At 54.6% G+C, this 14,523-nt stretch overlaps 1 protein-coding gene across 1 annotated transcript in view; it reads right to left on the bottom strand.

The window, feature by feature from the left end:
- Positions 1–14,523, bottom strand: part of MYO15A (myosin XVA) — a 76,798-nt gene that overhangs the window by 13,937 nt on the left and 48,338 nt on the right. The window contains exons 41-59 of the mRNA XM_064279385.1: positions 14,342–14,414; positions 13,480–13,601; positions 13,229–13,288; positions 12,705–12,780; positions 12,330–12,445; positions 12,124–12,242; positions 11,194–11,335; positions 10,419–10,530; positions 10,259–10,333; positions 9,593–9,771; positions 8,934–9,049; positions 8,572–8,644; positions 8,223–8,295; positions 7,894–7,967; positions 7,584–7,666; positions 6,087–6,217; positions 1,586–1,680; positions 1,357–1,434; positions 901–997 (exon numbers count right to left, since the gene is read on the bottom strand). Of these exons, the coding sequence (XP_064135455.1) occupies positions 901–997; positions 1,357–1,434; positions 1,586–1,680; positions 6,087–6,217; positions 7,584–7,666; positions 7,894–7,967; positions 8,223–8,295; positions 8,572–8,644; positions 8,934–9,049; positions 9,593–9,771; positions 10,259–10,333; positions 10,419–10,530; positions 11,194–11,335; positions 12,124–12,242; positions 12,330–12,445; positions 12,705–12,780; positions 13,229–13,288; positions 13,480–13,601; positions 14,342–14,414 (1,894 nt within the window). The remainder of the gene's footprint in view (positions 1–900; positions 998–1,356; positions 1,435–1,585; positions 1,681–6,086; positions 6,218–7,583; positions 7,667–7,893; positions 7,968–8,222; positions 8,296–8,571; positions 8,645–8,933; positions 9,050–9,592; positions 9,772–10,258; positions 10,334–10,418; positions 10,531–11,193; positions 11,336–12,123; positions 12,243–12,329; positions 12,446–12,704; positions 12,781–13,228; positions 13,289–13,479; positions 13,602–14,341; positions 14,415–14,523) is intronic.

Below are 14,523 nucleotides of genomic sequence, written 5' to 3' on the forward strand. Positions count from 1 at the left end.
TGAGTACCTTCCAACCTGGGGGGCTCATCTTCCAGCACTATATCAGACAATGTTCTGGTGCTATTCATAAGGTTTTCACTAGCTAATGCTTTTCAGAAGTAGACTGCCAAGTCCTTCTTCCTAGTCTGTCTTAGTCTGGAAGCTCACCTGAAACCTGTCCTCCATGGGTGACCTTGCTGGTATCTGAATACCCGTGGCATAGTTTCCAGCATCACAGCAACACACAAGCCCACACAGTACAACAAACTGACAGACATGTGGGGGTGGGGTGAATTGGGTCCTCCAAAAAGGCAGGTCGAAGTCCTTGTTTGGAAATAGGCTCTTTGAAGATGTTATCAGTTAAGTTAACATGAGGTCATACCAGAGTAGGGTGGGCCCTAATCCAATCTGAAGGGTGAGTGAGTGCCGGGACAGAAGGAAGGCAGCCATGTGAAAGGAGGCAGAGAAGGAGTGATGCTGCAGCTGCCAGCCAAGGCACACCTGGGCTGCCAGACTGTGGGAGAGACGAGGAAGGGGTCTGCCCCCAGAGCCTTGGAGGGAGCACAGCCCTGCTGACTTGTAGCCTCCGGAACTATGAGACAATACATTTCTGTCCTCATAAGCCTCCTGGTTTTATCTTATTATCTTACAGTTCTAGAGCACCTGAGGTCCCCTGGGAACAAGAGCATGGCACCTACCGTGTGCTGGCCCTGCATGAGACACAGCAACTAGCACAGGGATCAGAGGCATCTAACTCAAGCCAGCAGTCAACTAACAGGGATTAGAGGCATCTAACCCAGGCCAGCAGTCAGCTAACACAGGGATCAGGGGCTTCCTGGAAGAGGTGTCATCTGATCCAGGCCAGCAGTCAAGCCTGGCGGTGCGAATGAGCCCAGTATGCTCAGTCTCCCTGGCACTCACCTCGGTTGGTGACAACGAAGATGACATACTCATCGAAGGCCTCGGTGCACGTCAGAGCCATCTCAGCACAAATCTCCTCCACCACATCCAGGGCCACCTAGAGTAGAGCAGGAGGGAGCGACCAGGTGTGCAGGGTGGGCCAATGGCTGCGGTCCCAGGAGGCTGAGTGCAGAGCGCCTCACCTCTAAGAGCTTGAACACCAGCCTTGAGCAGGCAAAGACTTTTGAGGCCAAGAGCTTTAGGTTGGAACTCTGCCTAAGGACAATCTTATCTGTCTGTGACCCTGACCTGGAGACCTAATCTCTCCCAGCCTTAGCTTGCTCTCCTGAGATATAGTTCCTGCCTCAAGGGGCTGTGTGAGAGTCTGAGAGGGGCTCAGCACATCAACAGCCCACCCCTACCCCTAGAGCCCTTCAAGCACGTGCCTGCAGGAACCTCCAGCACTCCCTCACTCACTGTGCATGTCTTGATTTTGAGATGGCGTTCAAGGCCTCCAGGGAGAAGAAAGAGCTGTCTCTTGGAACTTCGGCCAGCCTGGGGTTTGGGGAGGGATGAAAGGCTGGGTCCTCAGGATTCCTCAAGCCCAGGGGTCCCGGGTGTGTGTGTGCACAGGGGTCCTGAGCAGATCATGTGCACACGAGGGCAGCCTAGGCAGGGTACATCTGATCCTTCCATCCTCACTCACCAACATGGCCCGAAGCTCCATGCTGCTGGGGAGCTCCAGACGGCCGCCGAACCGCAAAGTTTTCTGCAGGTTCTGCTCACAGGCCTTGGCAATACCTGCAGAGACCGGGATCAAGTCCTCTGGCCACCAGCCATGAGCCCACTGTATCCTCCCCACAACCTGTGGGATGGGCATTGACTTTTCCATCTTAGAGTTGGGGAAACAGGTTTGAGAGGTACAGAGATTTGCCCAAGGTCAAGAGGTAGAGTGTGAGAGCTGAAACTCGAACCCAGGGGTACCTGGCTCCACTTCCCATTACAGTCCTCTGTCTATCCCACAGTCCCCTTGGCTACCTATGAGCTCTGGACACATGTCCCCAAGCTGCTGCACTGAGGCCTGGCCCCCAGAGGCTGTGTGGCTACAGTGGCGATGAGGCATTGGCTCTGCAGCTGGGATTCCCCATGCCCAGCTCCCTCTCTCCCCCAACTCCCAAGGGCAGGAAAGTCAGCATCAATGCCGGACCTCTCTGGGTTAAGCAGTGCCTTCTCCCAATAACTGTTCTAGAATGGGGATTTAACTAGGGAGGGGATGAGTCAAGCCAACAGTCAACATCATCCTAAATAGAGAGAGTCGGAAAGTATTCCCTTTGAGAATGGGAACCAGACAAGGATGCCCTTTATCACCACTCTAATTCGACATTGTGCTGGAAGTCCTAGCCAGAGCAATAAGGCAAGAAAAAGAAATAAAGGGCATCCAAATTGGTAAGCAAAAAGTAAAAGTATCCCTATTCACAGATAATATGATCTTATACATAGAAAACCCCATAGAATCCACAAGAAAACTACTGGAACTAATAGAAGATTTCAACTAAGTATCAGGATACAAGATAAACATACAAATATCAGCTGGATTCCCCTACACCAACAAAGATAACTTCGAAGAGGAAATCACCACATTAATACCGTGTACAATAATCCCCAAGAAGACAAAATACCTAGGAATAAACCTAACCAAAGATGTAAAAAAACTATACAAAGAAAACTACAAGACACTACTGCAAGAAACCAAAAGCGACCTACATAAGTGGAAAAACATACATACCTTGCTCATGGATAGAAAGACTCAACGTGGTGAAAATGTAAATTTTACCCAAAGCAATCTACAGATACAATGCAATCCGGATCTAAATTCCAATGACATTTTTTAATGAAATTTTAGAAACAAATCACCAACTTCATATGGAAAGGGAAGAGGCCCCGGAAAAGTAAAGCATTACTGAAGAGGAAGAGCAAATCAGGAGGCCTCACACTAACTGATTTTAGAACCTATCATACCACCATGGTAGTCAAAACAGCCTGGTACTGGTATAACAACAGATACATAGACCGATGGAACAGAACTGAGAACTCAGACATAAACTCATTCAACTATGAGCAGCTGATATTTGACAAAGGCCCAAAGTCCTTCAAATGGGGAAAAGACAATCTCTTTAACAAATGGTGCTGGCATAAGTGGATATCCATCTGTAAAAAAATTAAACTAGACCCATACCTCACACCATGCACAAAAACTAACTCAAAATTGATCAAAGCCCTAAATATAAAATCTAAAACGATAAAGATAATGGTAGAAGAAATAGGAACAATGCTAGAAGCCCTAATATATGGCATAAACAGAATACAAACCATAACTAACAATGCACAAATTAGATAACTGGGAGCTCCTGAAAATGAAACACTTATGCTCATCGAAAGACTTCACCAAAAGACAACCTACAGAGTGGGAAAAAATTTTTGGCTACGACAAATCCGATCAATGTCTAAGCTCTAAGATCTACAAGATATTGCAACACCTCAACAACAAAAAGACAAATAACCCAATTAAAAAATGGACAAAGGATATGAATAGACACTTCACCAATGATGACATTCAGAGGGCTAAAAGATACATGAGGAAACACTCACGATCATTAGCCATTAGAGAAATGCAAATCAAAACTACAATGAGATACCACCTCACCCCAAAAAGGCTGGCACTAATCCAAAAAACAAAATAATAAATGCTGGAGAGGTTGTGGAGAGAGCAGAACACTTATGCACTGCTGGTGGGAATGTAAAATGGTACAACCACTTGGGAAATCAACTGACATTTCCTTAAAAAGTTAGAAATAGAAATACCATATGATCCAGCAATCCCACTCCTTGAAATATATCCTAGAGAAATAAGAGCCCTCACACAAAACAGATACATGCACGCTCATGTTCATTGAAGCACTGCTCACGATAGCAAAAAGATGGAACAACCTAGATGCCCATCAACAGATGAATGGATAAATAAACTATGGTATATTCACACAATGGAATACTACACAACAATAAAGAACAATGATGAATCCTCGAAACACCTCACAACATGGATGAATCCGGAGGGCATTATGCTGAGTGAAATCAGTCAGTTGCAAAAAGAAAAATATTGTATGAGACCCACCACTACAGAAGCCCACTCCTCAGACAAAGATTATAGACTATAAAACATAAAGTAATACTTGTGAAGACAGTGCTTCTTAGTTCAATCAGATACACGAGACCAAATGGACAGCTCCTGTCTCCGCGCAGGATGAGAAGACAGGAAGGGACAGGAACTGGTTGAATGGACACAAGAAACCCGGGGTGGAAAGAGGGAGTGTGCTGTCACATTATAGGGATTGCAACTAATATCACAGAACAATATGTACACAAATTTTTGCATGAGAAATTAACTTGAGCTGTAAATTTTCACCTAAAGCACAAAAAAAAAAAAAAAAAAAGAGGTCTCATTCGGCTGCCCTCAGGGACCTGGGAGCCCCTCTCTGGGGAGCTAGACCTGTTCACCACTGGGCCTAAGAGAGTCTGTTGATTGAATCGAAAAGGATTTGGAGGTGGGGAAGGTGAGGTCCCCAGTCTCCCACATGGCTGTCATGTGACTGCAGGGGCATCAGCATGTTTCTTTAGAGGACCCAGCAGTTGCTATGGAAACGTGGCCGGGGTTGAGGCCTGGGGAATGGCTCTTTCCCCCACACTCCAAGGGGGAAAGGCTGAGACCCTGCCACCGGCTTTGGACCTACCTGCTCAGACCCACACAAGACCCTTGCTGATTAATTCCCCACGGCCAGAGAAGCTGGGCTCACTCAGTACCTTGGGCTTATGCCCACATTGCTCCCCTCCCCTCACACCTGCCACACTCATTCTACCTCTGGGCCTTTGCTTCTGCCATTCAGCCGCAATGCTAAACCTCCAGCTACCGCGCCCACCACCACCCAACATGCTTACCACCAGCCACCATGCCCACCACCCCACCATGCCCACCACCAGCCACTGTGCTCACCACCAGCAGCCGTGCTCACTACCGCTGTCCTCAACACCAGCCACCGTGCTCACCACCACTGTGCTTACCACCAGCAGCCATGCTCACCACCAGCCACCATGCCCACCACCCCACCATGCCCACCAACCCACCATGCCCACCACGCCCACCACCCCACCATGCCCACCACCAGCCACCGTGCTCACCATCAGCCGCCGTGCTCACCACCAGCCGCCGTGCTCACCACCAGCCGCTGTGCTCACTACCACTGGGCTCACCACCAGCCACCATTCTTATCATGAGCCACCATGCTCACTACCGCTGTGCTCAACACCAGCCACTGTGCTCACCACCACTGTGCTTACCACCAGCAGCCATGCTCACCACCAGCCACCACGCTCACCCCCGGCCACCATGCTCACCACCACTGTGCTCACCCCCGGCCGCCATGCCCTCCCCCGGCCGCCGTGCCCGCCACCGGTCACGGTGTTTACCACCACTGTGCTCACCACCAGCCACTGTGCTCACCACCAGCCGCTGTACTCACCACCAGCCACCGTACTCAACAGCCACCATGCTCACCACCAGCCACCGTGCTCACCACCACTGTGCTCACAACCAGCCGCCATGCTTACCACCAGCCACCATGCTCACCACCGGCCACCGTGCTCACCACCGGCCACCGTGTTCACCACCGGCCACCGCACTCAACAGCCACCATACTCACCACCAGCCACCGTGCTCACCACCAGCCACCGTGCTCACCACCAGCCACCGTGCTCACCACCAGCCGCTGTGCTCGCCACCAGCCACCGTGCTCACCACCACTGTGCTTACCACCAGCTGCTGTGTTCACTACCAGCCACTGTGCTCACCACCGTGCTTACCACCAGCTGCTGTGCTCACCACTGGCCACCGTGCTAACCACCAGCCACTGTGCCCACCACCAGCCACCGTGCCCACCACCAGCCACTGTGCCCACCACCAGGCAACACCTGCCCCTCCCTGCTTACCGTCAGTCCCTGTGGGGCTATCACAAATGTTTGGGAGTGAGCTAATAGTTACGAACTTTGCCAGGGCCCCTGTGAAGGGTCAGGCCCTTTGGGCTTTCCCTCAACCTACCACCTGCCCAATCCCCAGGCAGTGTGCCCACCACCCTGAGCGCCTACTTGCTGCTCACCCTGGAAGGGCAGGCCCGAGGCCTGGCTCATGTCTTGGAGGAAGCGGAGGAGATATGGCTGGAAGACCTCGGAGCAGCTGTGGTAGGCGGCCACGATGGACAGCAGCCGCCAGCCTCGCTGGCAGCTGTCCCTGCAAGAACACATCGGGCCACATCACACAGGGCCATGGCACTGGAGTGTCATGCCAGGAGTCTCTTGAGACTGGTCTAGAGGTTTGCAGCTCTCAGGCAGTTTCTGTCTTCCAAGGACATGCCTCCCTGCCCAGTGAGAGTACAGCAGGCCCAAAGCTGTGCAAAAGGCATATTCTCCTTGGGAAGCCAGGTGAAGAAGGCGGAAGGTCCCAGAAACACACACAATGCATAAAGAAACCCATCTTCCCGGGCTGGGGGATCTCTCTGAGGAGGTATCTGGGTTAAAGTCCTTGGAGGAGGGTAAGGTGCACCTGCCAGGGCTGTGCAAAGGTAGTGTCAGGAAAGCCTGGAGGTGGGAGGCCATGAGGATGTGCTAAGTGCCTCTAAAGTCCCTGGTGGAGCGAGAGCAACTGAGGAGGCAGAGGATAGGATGGGGTGGGCTGGAGAGCAGCCAATAAGAGCAGGGTGCAAATTGGGCACCTACTGTGTCCTGGCCCTGCATGGGGCATGACAACTTATTCTCATACCACCCTGGGTGTGAGAGAGTTTTGTGTGTGGCAATCACTTTTGGGGAACCACCCACCTTGCCCTAGGTCCCAACAGTTTGGAGATGGGCATGGAGCCAGGAGTGGCCAATCAGAACACCATGGGTCTCTGGCCACAGAGATTGGCTTAGGGATGGACATGTGACCCAGATCTAGCCAATCAGAACTCTTTATCCTCCAGCCATTGTGGCTGCCTCAGGGATAGGCATGTGACGAAGCAAACAGCATGAGACTCCATTTGGGGTCTTTTGGTGCAAATATTAGATCAGACACTTTTGCTTTCCCTGGGATTGCTGAACTAGAAGAGATGTCTCCCCAGAGGTTCCATCTTGCCAACCTATGGAAGAGGCTGCCTGGGGGTGATAATAGAAAAGAGCAGGCCCAAGAGAAGTCTATTTCCTAATGACACTTGAATCCAGCTATGCCTGAAGCCATACTCTTATTGAATTTTCAGTCACCTGAGCTGATAAGTTGCCTCTTTGGCTTAAACTAATTTGAGTTCGGTTTATGTCACTTGCAACCAGGAATTCAGACTCATACATCATTGTTATTTTACAGATGAAGAAAATGAAGCTCAGAGAGTAGAAATGACAGTAGGAAACAATGAGCAGTTCTTAACCCCACTGGTATCACCAGGTAGGGAGGCCCCCAGAGGATGAGGCTGAAGCTGAAAATGCATTCTGCCTATGGAGTGAGAAAAAGGACCAGGTGGAGGGAATAGGGGAGAAACTGGTCTGGGGGAGTGAGAGGCTGACCTGGCTCCTCCTGAGCCCATGGACACAGTGGGGGTGGGGGGGGGGTAAAGGCCCAGCTCACTCACTGCTTGGTGCTGGTGTTGTCCGTGATCTGCTTCACAACTTGGCAATAACACTCATCCCGCATGACCTCATGGTCCCCACACAGCTGAAGGGGGGCAGACCAGGTCACATGCCAAGGACATGCCAGGGGCCACACCACATACCAGGCACATAAGAACAGGGTAGGCACTTGAGTCAGGCCTGGTGTACCCTCCCCCACCCAAAGAGGGGTGCACTCCTCTTTGGACCACGGGAAAAGCTTCCCACCCCAATATCTGGCAACTCTGACTGACAGACAGGGAAGCCAAGTCCCAGATCAGAGAAGGGACTAACCTTCAGGAGGGTGCACAGCACATCCAGTTCGCTCTGGCCCTTCAGCGGGACGTCTCCCATGAACCTCATTACAGCTGTAGGAAGGACCTATCCCACTCAGGCCCACCGGACCCCCAACTGCCCACCTCACCCCAGGAGGCCTCAGGGTTGGATGCTTCAGGCAGGGGCAACAGGGGGCTTCTATTCTCTTAAAGGAGCTCCACTGCCTCAGTTGGAGGCGGGAGGGAAAGGCAGAATCTGAGGACCAGAGAGAAGTGGTAACGACCAGGAGTCACACACAACTTGACTCCACCCTGCCCAGGACCCTGGCCACAGTCCCACCCTCACACCTAGGAACATGTCAGTGGCCATCTTGTTGAGGCTGCTGTCGCTGAATTCGATGAGGGATTCCTGGAGTGGGATCTGAGGACAGGGAGGGCTTGTGTCATAATGGGGGAGGGACAGGTCAGAGCAGAAGGGGGGCACATCATGTTTTGGTGGCAGGAGGGGCCACATTATAAAAGGGGAGTGAGGCCTGACAACACTGGGGACAGATGCTGCCCCTGCGAGGAAGCCAGGCCCCTCAAGAGTTTTTGAGGACTGGGCCTGAGAGCTGGGAGTCTTGTTGAAGACCCTTAGGGTCTGGGAGGGGGCTCTTGCACAACCATTTTACAGATGAGGAAATTGAGGGCTGGACACCTTAGTGAAGCAAAGCATATCCTCCAAGTTTCTGGACACCCAACACTCCTTGGATTTCAGCTTGAGACCATCCCTGCAACAGGAGAGGGAGCCTGCTGGCCAGGCTTACCTCAAGGCCTTTGGCAACATCCTTTTTCCACATAGGAAACACTGAGCCGTTCTTAACCCCACTTGTATCACCAGGTAGGGAGGTCCCCAGAGGCTGAGGCTGAAGCTAGGCCTTACACCTAGGTGGACTCTCATCTGGCCCACCAGAAGCAGGGCCCCCTAGCTCTGCAGCCTGCAACTTGGGCAACTGCAAAGAGCCCCAGAAGGACCCTCCCCAGGGAGTGAGGAGGATGAAAGGTGAGGTCACCACTCACTGGGGTCTCTTCTGCGGGTCTCGGAAATATTTCTGTGCAAACTCGAGCATAGGAAGCTGTGGAGGAGCCAGGGCATCCTTCCGGCAGTCAGGTGTGCCCACCCTGGATGTGGAACCCTGCAAGAGAGGAGTAGCTGCAGCTCTGGCACCTGAGGCCGCCCATTCCAACCACACCCTGCGTAGCCCCACCCCTGTCAAAGCTGACTGGGCTGCCCAGACCATCTCAGGCCAGTCTGCTCCCCACCGCATTCCAGCAGCCCCCCCCTCCATTCACCACCCCACCTCAGTCTGGCTCTGCCCCCAACCAGTCTGCCCTGCCCCCTGCCCACCTTAGCCATGCCCCCACCTAGCCCTTCCCTGCCTCCTTTGGTCTCCCCACATGCCTTGTCCCAGCTGACCCCACCCCTTGCTGGCTCCCTTCCACAAGCCTGACTCCACCCCACTCACCTGGCCCTGCCCCACCACAGGTTGTTTTCACCTACTGGCGGGCCTAGGCTGGTTCAGCCTCCTCCAGTCCAGGCTTTCCATCAGCTGGTCTCAGCTGACCGCTACCCTTGCCTACAGTATTTGGTTAGGCCGCCCTATGGGCCTGGCCACGTCCTTGGCATTCAGGCTGATCCTGTCCCACCCCAGGCCAGACCCCTCCCCCACGGGCCTTACCTCTCTCCAGCGGCCCACCTCCTGAGCAGCTGCGGTAGAGGCCACAGCAGCAGCCACAGCAGCAGCTCGGCCCCTGCCCGGCTCGGCTGGCAGCTGCAGGAAGTCAGGGGCGGCCACGGGCTGCACCAGCTCTGAGGGGAAGCGGCCCACACGTCCGTGGATGGTCCCAAACCTCCAGCCTAGGGGCAGGTGAGGGGTCTGAGGCAAACAGGAGGAGGTGTCTTGGGGCTGAGGGGACCTTTAGGGATACTGGGTACCTCCTTGACACCTCCCTAGAGCTCCATGAGGGAGGCCCTGCCACGTAGGCCATTTTACTGATAAGGAAACAGACACTCCGGGAAGAGAAGGGACTGGGTTAAAGCAAGAGTGGTAGTGGGAGGTGGAGCAGAAAAACATGCAGAGGTACTGAGAGAGACTCGAGCCACAAACACGGAAATACTAATGCCCATGAGACCCCTCACCCAGAGAGGAGGCAAAGGGCTGGCTGGATGGCTGCCAGGAAGGACTGGCAGGCCAAGGGAGGCAGGCCCCTGTGGGGCACCAAGAAACCCCTTTGGGTACTGCAGTTTGAGTGCATGAAACCAGGATCAGCCCTGTTGTGGGGTTCCGTAATTAGGGATGGGGTAGTGGGGAAGAGGCTGGACAGGGGCATCCCAGTGTGCCCACCGAAGTCAGGCCCTCCATGTCGCAGCTCCTCCAGGTACACGACCTTCTTGCGGACCACACAGCCAGCGCTGTAGCCTGTGGGCCAAGCTCTGTTAGCATTTGCTCATATGGGGCTTGTCCAGCTCCCTTCCTGCACCCACGCCGCACCCATGGTGCTGACCCACTCGGGGCGGCTCCAGGGGCTGTAGGTGGATGATGTCGCCCTTGTGGAAGGCCAGCAGTGCCGGGTCCTCAGGCAGGAAGTTTCTCACAGCCACCACATAGTCCGAGTCCTGGGTCAGCAGGGCCAGAGTAAGGGGCTGCAGCAGTCCCATCCCCCTGCCCCCAGAAGCCTACAGCCACTCCTCTGCCTCTCACATCAGTAGGAAAGGAAGCATTCCCTAGTTGCAAGGGGCGAAAGGCATTCTAGGTGGAAAGAACAGCCTTGCCTAGGCCTGGAGGCATGAGTTTGATGAACACAGATGGACAGACGACAGGGACAAGCACTCATTAAAAAACCCTTCCCACTGAGGCTTTCCCTGGGCCAGGTGCTAGGTCCAAGGCAAGAGGTGACCTCCTCCAGGCCTGGAGGCTGCCCAGCCCAGGGTAGGGGGGAGGAAGGGGTTGGAGATACAGTGTCCAGGGCAATGTGGTCACTACAGGAGAGTGGGGAATCCAAATGCTGTGGACCTCAAAGGAGGTGCTACGGTCACTCTGCGGAGGGCATGAGGAAATGGTTGCTCAAGGAGCAGGCAAAAGGGGGAAAGGGCATTCTAGGCGGGAGGCACAGATTGTGCAGAGGTATGGGGCATCAGCAACTCTATGGATATACCACTGGCACAATCGTGCTTCCTCAGGCAGGTGTGGCAGGTTTATACTTGGGATGGGAGAGCCCTGTTCCCGGGCCCTTGATCCTTGGGGGAGGAATCTTGGTGGGGGTGGGGGGTGCTGCCAACCTTCTTCAGCTCCAAGATGAAGTCGTCTACCAGGGTCTTGACCTGGTGAGCACGGGCTGAGAAGAGGATGACTTTCTCGCTGGCCAAGTTGAACTCCAGCATGTTCTGGGAGGGGATGGTCACAAACAAGATGTCTGCAAAGCTGGAGATCGGGAGAGTGGTATGAGGGTAGGACCCCATGGCCAGAGGGACCACCCATACTCCCATCGTGCTCCTTCTCCTCCTGCCTTTCCCTTCTCTTCCAGCCTAGCCCTAACTCATGCCTTCCTTCTCTGCCACCTGAGGCTCTCAGCCTCATTACACCAGCCCCCAGGAGATCCAAGGAACTTCCCTGACCTGCCCTGTCTGACCCACCTGTGACTCCAGCCTCATTTCCTATCATGTTTGAACCCAGTACTCCAGCCCTTGCCATGTGGCCCAGCTTCCCAGATTGTGCTCAACAAGCCTAGCTCCTTGACCCACTGATCACATTCCCTCCACTTTTCAAAGCAAGAAGCTTTCACTGAGCTGGCGAGCAGGGCCCTGTTCCTGACCTCACATGATTCAGGACAAAAGGGGCTGCTGGCAGGGAGGGGAGCCAAGGCCTCAGCAAGGCCCACAGCAAGCAGCCCCTTCCCTTTCCCAGCCGCCTTGGAGCCTGGTTATCTGCAGTGCAGTCACCCCGTTACACAGCACGCTTTAGGAGCATGGGGATGGTGTGCGTCTGAGAGGCTGGATGGTGTGGCTGGCTCCTACCTCATCCACTTCCTGGCTGTGTGACCTGAGACAAGGAACTTCTCTCTGAGTCTACGTTTCCCCATCTCTAAAATGGGCTAATTAAAAGGCCTGGCACAGAGTCTGGCACATCGTAGACACTTGGTAAGTGGCTGCTGAATGAGTTAGTCTGTGCCCCTGGCTCCAGCATGCCCATTCCTGCTGCCTGCTGGTCACCTGTATGTGCGAAGAACCCGAAGCTGCCCGCTGGCCTCCCGGCTGCCCTTGACCATCCGCAGAAGTTTGATGCCCACGTGAGACACAGCTAGGACCTGCACACCAGTGCCCACGCTGCCCTGTGGCAGGGATGAGAGGCATGTGAGGGTCTTCCAGCCCCGTTTCTGAATCCCTTGGGTGGGTGGGAGTAGGTGGGGGACTCGCACCGTGGCGGGGAAGAGGCGAGAGAAGTAGACCTCCCAGCTGTCTCGTGCAGTGTTGACCACGGCCCGCTTCATGCTCTCCGTCACCAGGGGCCTCTGTGTGTCCAGCTGGTTCTGGGCTAAGGGAGGCCACGTGATGTCAGGGCCCTCCCCCCACCCCTGAGGCCCTCATCTCAGAAGGGGAAGCTGATACCCAGCAAGAAGGTATCTGATCAGTGTGTTCTCATTGTACATACTGGGAGGTGGAAACCCAGAGACGGAGGGAAGGCCTGGCCATGCCAAGCAGGGAGGGGTGTCTGGGAGGCACACAGGCAGGGCCAGGCAGGCTGTGGCCTTGGCTGCTGCCTCTATCAGTGCCCCTTCCCTCTCCTGCAGTACCAAGCAGGGCCTTCATTCTGAGCCGCTCGTCCTGGGAGATGCGCAGGCAGGCCTCGGAGAGTGTGTCATGCAGGATCTGTGGGAGAGCCAGTCCGGGTGTGTGACCAGTGACTCCCCCTCTGGGCTCCAACTGATCTGGGGCAAGTGGGCACAGGGGTTCCACCTATGCCACAAGGGGTCATCTGTATAAACCCAGATCCCACTTAGAGAGCACCTCTGAGGAGCCCTTCCAGGAGTGCCTCCTTGCCCCCAGCAAGTCTGTGCTGCCGGCTCAGGCTTCAGTTCCTATTCTCCACCTTAGGGTTTAGATTTGACATCCTGGCCCCCTCTAGGTCGGACAGGTAGTGACTCTGGTTTGCATGGATTGTGGGCTCGCTGACCCTGTCCACAGGGGCAGGGCATTCTGAGAACAGGCCCTATCAGGCCCAAGATCGCAATTCCAAAATGTGGGAAGCAGACGGCCCATCTGTGTGTCCCTTTGCCTGCTTAAGACACTGCAGCTGAGAGGGAAGAGCAGGCCTCACCTGCCGGAACAGGAGGTCTAGCTGCACAGGGTGATTGTAGTTGTCCTTGGGGTAAAACACCTGCAGAGCGGGGCTTCAGTGGGGCTCTTAGGCCGGCCCCCCCACTGCTTCCCGCTCCACCCCACCCCCTCGCTACAGCCCTGTGGGATGGCCCAGGCCCTGACTCCACCCCAGGTGTGCCCCACCCCACCCATTGGTACCAGACCCGCCCATGGCCCTGCCCCCGGCTCCGCCCAGCCTGGCCCAGATACCTCTTTGCGCAGGAAGATCCTCCAGGGGGCATCCCGGTAGCCGTAGAAGGTGGGGTTGATGAGGCGGTGCAGTCGCGTCTGCACGGGCTCCTCTAGGGGCTCCAGCGACCGGGAGGGCAGCTCTGGGGGTGGGAGTAAGGCAGCACGTCTCTCGAAGGTAGGGGTGAGGTGGGGCCAGGGGACGGGGAGAGGGCAGGGTCAGAAGCACTGCCTTACATCCTTGTCCACAGACACACCTGCTCACCCAGGCGTGCGCACACACACCGCACAGCCTTTCGACACATATATAGAGCACCTACTGTATACAGGCCCTGTGCTAGAGATTGGGAATACCACAGTGAACAGGATAGACAAGGAGGCTGTCCTTGAGTTTAGAGTATCATGTGGTTGTGAGGGAAGCAGACAATTGAGAAACGACAAAACAGGTGAAAAGAGCTAAAAGCTGGGGTGAAAATAAAACAGGGTGAACTAGGATGGAGTCTGGGGGCCAGTCAGTGAGGGTCCTTCAGTTAGGATGGTCTGGGCAGGCTCTCTGAGGAGAAAACATTTGAGCTGAGACCTAAATAATGAGAAGAGGCCAAGCAGGCAAACATCTGCCAAAAAGCATTCTAGGCTCTTTGGTGAAGACTGAGTACATGCCAAATGTTTGGAACACCAGGGTGGGGCTGGCCTGTGACCAGTGCTATTTAAGTGTTGATACTGTGATTGCAGAAATGTCTACACAACACATACACACAGGCTTGGGGACACAGACCTACACATGCCACCAGCATACAGACCTAGACTCATCTGTGCTCAGGAAGACACACATACACGTGAACACCATGCCCGTCTGTCCCTCCCTCCTTCCTTGACCCCTCACCTGGGGTGGGTTCCATAGATGGCCTCTGCACACTGGTCACCGGCTTCACCAAGGCCACGGCCTCTCTGGGCACCTGTCTCCACCCCAGAGAGTGCTCAGGGGGCAGCAGGGGATGGGGGCAGCCAATGAGACTCTGGCTTGTAGGGGGAGCTTCTTTCTGAGGCCATCCCTGAGGCTTGACT

Source organism: Loxodonta africana, chromosome 2, assembly GCF_030014295.1.
Source record: "Loxodonta africana isolate mLoxAfr1 chromosome 2, mLoxAfr1.hap2, whole genome shotgun sequence".
In the NCBI taxonomy this organism is placed as follows: Eukaryota; Metazoa; Chordata; class Mammalia; order Proboscidea; family Elephantidae; genus Loxodonta; species Loxodonta africana.